The sequence below is a fragment of the Vitis riparia genome, chromosome 17 (genome assembly GCF_004353265.1).
Source record: "Vitis riparia cultivar Riparia Gloire de Montpellier isolate 1030 chromosome 17, EGFV_Vit.rip_1.0, whole genome shotgun sequence".
NCBI lineage: Eukaryota > Viridiplantae > Streptophyta > Magnoliopsida > Vitales > Vitaceae > Vitis > Vitis riparia.
In genome coordinates this window covers 11,670,419-11,676,988 of record NC_048447.1, presented here as the reverse complement: position 1 = coordinate 11,676,988, position 6,570 = coordinate 11,670,419, and the positions used below count along the sequence as shown (strand labels likewise).

Sequence of the window (6,570 nt, the reverse complement as noted above, 5' to 3'; positions counted from 1 at the left end):
TTAAAATTATTAATAATTTATCTTATCAAATTAATTTTAATTTATAAAATATTAGAACTTTCTTAATTTTTTTATATTATAGCAATTTTTTTTTAGGTAAAATTATATTTTTAATATTTTAAAATAAAAACATTTAAAATTTAAATAAAATTGAAAGGATAAATATAAAATAAATTTAAGAGTGAAGTGATAATTATTTTAAAAAATAGGATTAATGAGATAAATATAAAAAGTGTTAAAAATAAAATGATAATATAAAATAAAATGATAATATAAAAACACATGTGAAATTTGGATCATCGTAAAAAATGCAAATATGGAAAATTTCAATTTTTTCAAAAAGAAAACCCCCAAAAAATAGGCGATTTATCCGAAAAAATTGGCATCTATCTATAGATGATTTTTTAGTTCCCCTGTCGCTCCACTTGCGTTTTTATCACGGCGATTTTTTCGATATTTTTTCGATATTCCTCCTGTGCATTAATTGTTGCTCAAAATCGTTTTTGGGGCGTTTCGATATTTGATATATCGGTGAAATATCGTAGATATAAACTGAAATTTTAATCCATAGTTGTATTCACTTATTTTTAAACAAAAAGGAAAAATAGAAAATTTTTAAAATCATAAAAAAATAAAATTAAATATAATATCGTATTCTTTCTCTTTTTACGACCCAATACCAATATTGAAAATCTTTAAATATGATATTCTTTTAAATTACATATACTTTTCTAAATTTTTTTAACTTCTCTAAATTTTTTCATCAAATAAATAAATTCTAAATCAAATTGTACTTAATATATCAAATTTGTTAATTTTAAAAAATAATTAAAAACTAAAAAACTGATTTAATTAATTACTAATTAAATCAAAATATTGTAGAATATTATGTTCGTAATTTATTATTAAATGTACACATGAAATAAAAAACTCAACTCATTTATATATTACAAAAGTTGAACTTCATTTATTATTGGTTTAAATAAAATATTATTAAAAATTATTATTATTCATTTTCAACCAAAAGAAATTTACGAAATTATGTTTGTAACATATACTAAAATATCATTTTTTTTTTATAAATACTATAATTTATAATTTTATTATAATATTATTATTTATATTTTAATAAAAAACTATTTATTTTTTAATTTATTTGTAATTACAAGACCATTTTCATTTTTAATAAAACTTAAATTAAATTAAATTTATATTATATAAATTGAATTGATAATGTTTTTACAAAACCAAAACAAAAAAATTATCTTTAAAAATAATTTATCCAAACAAGTTTTTTTGTTTTTTATTTTTAAAAACAACTTATTAAACACCCTTATTTTTATATAAAAAAAAATTTTAAATCTTGTTTTTTAATTTAAAAATAGTTTTTAAAATCAAGTTTTCAAAAATATTGCCAAGTGGCTCTAATGTCCCGCTTCCTCAATTTCTATAAAATAAAACAATTATACAACCTTCTAAGACTCAATGAAAATTTATGATGATCAGAAGTACTATAACATTCTAAGATCCCATTTGATTTATGATGATTAGATGTATTATAAATTCTAAGATCCCATTTGATAATGATTTTAGAAAATGTTTCTAATGTTTCTAATATTAAATTTTTTTTTTATCATTCAAGTATTTAAAAATTTTGTAAAATCATTACCTAACATACTCTAAGCTTATCCAAATTATAAGATCGGTTGCTCGGTTTCTACTTTCTTTTCATCCTTATCACTATTAAGTGAAAAAAGTCACATCCAAATATGGAAAATTCTCTCCAAATATTAAAATATATTTTTTTTAAACTACATTAAAAATATGGTACGAAATATATAGTAGATAATTTAATACATGCATGCACCCTGGGTTCCCTAGAATAACCTCCTTTCTAAGGAAATGAGATGTTCTACTTCTAATACAGCCATGGACCAAATTAATGTTCCTTTCTTGGGAAAATATTTATTTATTTATTTATTATGAAATTAGTTTTAAATAAGTTTGAATGCATATGCAATGCAACTACCATATTCAGTCACTTATGACATGCTACCTCTAAAATGACTATTAACCAATTTCTTGATCTGTTTTATTCCACAATTTCAGTCTTATTTTTGAATATTCATATTTTAAATTAATTATTAAATTTGTATTTTATGAGGGGGGTCATTCTTCTCCCTTTCTTGGTTTCATGTTAGGGAAGGCGAGTCAAATTTAGGGATTTGATTTTGTAATTTAAAAAAAAGGGAAAAAGGGGACGAGTCAAATATAGGAAATTTGATGGTGAGGGCCGGGGGGAGCTACCATTCTTGTGGTGCAGTTTTCAGCTACCACACCACGCACGGGGCACGCTCTTAGTCAGAACTTGTACCTGCCATCTTTGATTTAGCTAACCCCGAATCTCCCTTTATATTCCTCTCTGGATTCAGGAGCCGACACTCAGAGATAAGCCAAGAAGCCATGAATCCCCTGGCGCTGATTTTCTGCACGGCTCTCTTCTGCGTTCTCCTCTACCACTTCCTCACGCGCCGCTCCGTCCGCCTCCCTCCGGGGCCCAAGCCATGGCCGATTGTGGGGAACCTCCCGCACCTGGGCCCCGTCCCTCACCACTCCATTGCTGCGCTCGCTAAAACCTACGGCCCTCTCATGCATCTCCGTATGGGCTTCGTCGACGTCGTGGTGGCCGCCTCCGCCTCCGTTGCCGCTAAGTTCTTGAAAACTCATGATGCTAATTTCTCCAGCAGGCCTCCGAATTCAGGTGCCAAGCATATCGCTTACAACTATCAGGATCTGGTGTTCGCTCCCTACGGCCCCCGGTGGCGCATGCTCCGCAAGATTTGCTCCGTCCACCTCTTCTCCGGCAAAGCCTTGGATGATTTTCGCCATATCCGAGAGGTACCTAGCTTAATCTCTCTCAGAAATGAATGCTTTCTCAATTTTAATCCATTTTTCGTTTTTTCTTCCTGATCGCTTCTATTATTTCATCGCAAATTAAGATCTGGTTATACAGATTTCATTTTTCCATAAAAACATCTAAGAAAATAATAGCATGTGTTCACCATCATTGTCTAATCCTGTCAGAGTATTTGCAGTCTCCACTCTCTGTGTATTTCAAACTTACTTTTCAATACTACACATCTTTTTGAAGAAGGCCCGGCTCCACAAGTTTATTATTACTATTTTTTTAATGATTTTTTTTGAGTAAAGTTGTGTTCCTCCGGCAGGTGGTGTCTTGTCGGAACTGACAAGTCCATGCTTTCACGCGAGACTTTTTCCAATTTTAATGATTAGAAAAATAATGAGTAGATGAAAATTTATGTGACGTACAGGAGGAGGTTTCGGTGCTAACGCGCGCACTTGCGAGGGCGGGTCAAACGCCGGTGAACTTGGGGCAGCTGCTGAACGTGTGTACTACCAACGCCCTAGGGCGGGTGATGTTAGGCAGGAGAGTGTTCGGCGACGGCAGCGGGGGCGAAGATCCGAAGGCCGACGAGTTCAAAGAGATGGTGGTGGAGCTGATGGTCCTGGCCGGAGTTTTCAACATCGGCGACTTTGTGCCGGCGCTGGAATGGCTGGACCTGCAGGGCGTAGCTGCCAAGATGAAGAAGCTCCATGCTCGGTTTGACGCTTTCCTGGGCGCCATCGTGGAGGAGCACAAGATCAGCGGCTCTGCTGGTTCCGAGCGTCACGTGGACTTACTCAGCACGTTGATCTCGGTGAGGGATAATGCCGACGGTGAGGGAGGCAAGCTCACCGACGTTGAGATCAAAGCCTTGCTCTTGGTATCTCTCATTATCCATTTTCTTTCGTTCCTTTTAAAAAAATAATAATTATATTTATTTACATTTTTTCCAGAAATAAATTAATTTATTAATGGGGTCAAATCTCCCAAATAAAGTTTGATATGGACATTACAATAAATTTTTGTTTACTTGTAAAAGTAAGAATTATTATCTGTCGCTGTTTCGTCTACTTCTTGTGGTAATTTGGTACCTGAAATTGATGAAAACCGTCTGTTGACATGGCAGAACTTGTTCACAGCTGGAACTGACACCTCATCCAGCACAGTAGAGTGGGCCATTGCAGAGCTCATTCGCCACCCTGAAATGATGGCCCAAGCCCAACAAGAGCTGGACGCAGTAGTGGGCCGAGGCAGGCTTGTAACTGATTTGGACCTGCCCCGACTCACCTATCTCCAAGCCATAATCAAGGAAACTTTCCGCCTGCACCCATCCACGCCCCTCTCCCTCCCTCGGATGGCGGCGGAGAGCTGCGAGATCAACGGCTACCACATCCCCAAAAACGCCACTCTTCTAGTGAACGTGTGGGCCATAGCGCGGGACCCAGAGGTGTGGGAGAAGCCACTAGAATTCAGGCCCAGCAGGTTCCTCCCAGGAGGGGAAAGACCAAATGCGGACGTGAGAGGGAATGATTTTGAAGTGATTCCATTCGGGGCTGGCCGGAGAATATGCGCGGGGATGAGCTTGGGACTGAGGATGGTGCACCTGTTAACCGCGACGCTTGTTCATGCGTTCAACTGGGAGTTGCCGGAAGGCCAGGTGGCGGAGAAGCTGAACATGGATGAGGCATATGGGCTGACCCTACAACGAGCCGCCCCACTCATGGTGCACCCACGGCCAAGGCTGTCACCCCAAGTTTTCGGGAAGTAAATGAGGTTGTTTGCCCATAATTAAAGTAGAAGACTTGATGATGGATTTGGCTGAATAATTATGATGTTAGAGAGCGAGTGTAGTAGTTTTGTGATGGGTTTTCCCTCAACCACCTGCATGTTAATACTGTAAACGATGATTCTCAAGGGGTATCTAATAATGCAATATGTTGGTTTAAAATTTAAAAGAGAAGAAACTAGAAAGTCATATAATGAATAATGTCCCCAAAACTCAAACAGTGATCGGGGGAAAGTTAGGTTTTGGGCTGATATCTAAATATTATGAAAACCAAAACCCATTTTTACCATTTTTAATTTTTCAATATTGAACCCAAAATATTTTGGGTTTCATGCGGCTGAGCTGGTTTTTAATACCTAATATGTCCTCCGAAAAAACATAAAACGTTTTGCCTAATTTTTTCCATTTGCTCTGCTCTCTTTCGAAACCCAAATCCGAAAAAACCTAACCTCTCCGAGTCTCTCTCTCCCCCCATCTTCGTTCATGTCTCTCCCGCAACTTCTCACACCTACAACTAGCATGTTTTCTCTCCCAATTTATTAAGTCTCAGCCGTTTGTTTCCTATGACGAGGCCTGCAACCAGGGAGTGGAAGATGGGAAAAGAATTTTGGTGTCGTTTGTATCCAGTGGTTCCTCTCACCTCCTACATCCGATTCGGCACCACAAATGCGTATCCGTCTGAACGGTGTCAGCCGAGAATGGAGGTGAAGAAGTTTGGGAGGAGTTATGGTCATCTAGTGGAGGTGATGCTGGAGATGGAAGAAGACCCTTTTTTTTTCTTTTTTTTTCCACGTGTGGAGATTGACCTGGCAAAAGAGGAGGGCATATTGGATATTAAAAAATAGCTCCGCCCAAAGTGCGTGAAGCCGAATAATTATATTAAAAAATCAAAAGTTAGGTTTTCAAACTCATAATATTTAGATAGTACCAGCCCCAAACACAAGTTTCCGGGGAAGAAGGCATCACAATCTAAAGAGTCGTGCAAGGCGGCGAGTGTACCAACGACCAATAAAAGCACGAAAGCTGAACAAGGAGTAGCTTCATCTGTCATCTGACCAACCAGCCTCCTCACAAAATACCATATTCCAAGTCAAAGGTAGTATATATGATTTATGGGTTGTTCTTCGGAACCCACTCTTCATTTTGGGTACCTAACCACATTTTACCCCAATAAAAAAATTGACATGTTTAAAGTATATATCATTAAAAAAATTTATAAAAACTTATCAAAATGGTAAAAATGACTTGTTGGTGAAAAATAATCACATGCATTTCATATATATATCTAAATATTACAACTTTTTTTATAATTTATTATTAAATATCAAATATAATTTGTTATTTAATGCATTGCCTAACTCTATCTAAAAAAAGAAAATCCTATCAATTACTCTTATACTCTCATTATTCATATATATATATATATATAAAATGATAGTAATTTAATATGAAAATTAAATAATTTCAACTACCAAATTACAAAATATGTAAGATGTATTTTGATGAATCAAATTTCAAGATCAAGTTTAAAACTTTTTGAGAGAGAAAATTTAAAATTTGTATTATATGAAGAAGATGAAGGATTTCAAGTAAGTGTCAAAGGTAATATTTGATATTTTTTTATCCAAATATAATTGTTGTAGGAAGAAATGTGATGTTAAATAACGATTTTAGAATTTTTTATGAGTTTATTATAAAATTGTGTTATCAAATTGTTATTAATATTTTTATATAATTTTTTTTTTGTTCATAGATTAAATTTAAAGATGAAGCTTTATATGTCTTGAAGGATGTCAAGTGATTACAAGTGTTAAAAGGTACCATTTGATTTTTTTTTTCAATTTACATATAACTATTGTAGGTAGAAATGTCATGTTAA

At 34.8% G+C, this 6,570-nt stretch overlaps 1 protein-coding gene across 1 annotated transcript; it reads left to right on the top strand.

The window, feature by feature from the left end:
* Window positions 1-2,308: 2,308 nt before the first annotated feature.
* Window positions 2,309-4,860, top strand: LOC117904722 (flavonoid 3'-monooxygenase). Its single transcript, XM_034817477.1, has 3 exons — window positions 2,309-2,898; window positions 3,333-3,785; window positions 4,032-4,860. The coding sequence occupies exons 1-3, from the start codon at window positions 2,464-2,466 to the stop codon at window positions 4,671-4,673; spliced, it is 1,530 nt and encodes a 509-aa protein (XP_034673368.1). The 5' UTR covers window positions 2,309-2,463; the 3' UTR covers window positions 4,674-4,860.
* The last annotated feature ends 1,710 nt before the right edge of the window (window positions 4,861-6,570 follow it).

Coding starts and splice junctions, on each gene's coding strand:
- LOC117904722 (XM_034817477.1), top strand. CDS start 2,464: ATGAATCCCCTGGCGCTGATTTTCTGCACGGCTCTCTTCTGCGTTCTC. Junction 2,899..3,332: donor ATTTTCGCCATATCCGAGAG/GTACCTAGCTTA, acceptor TGTGACGTACAG/GAGGAGGTTTCGGTGCTAAC. Junction 3,786..4,031: donor AGATCAAAGCCTTGCTCTTG/GTATCTCTCATT, acceptor TTGACATGGCAG/AACTTGTTCACAGCTGGAAC.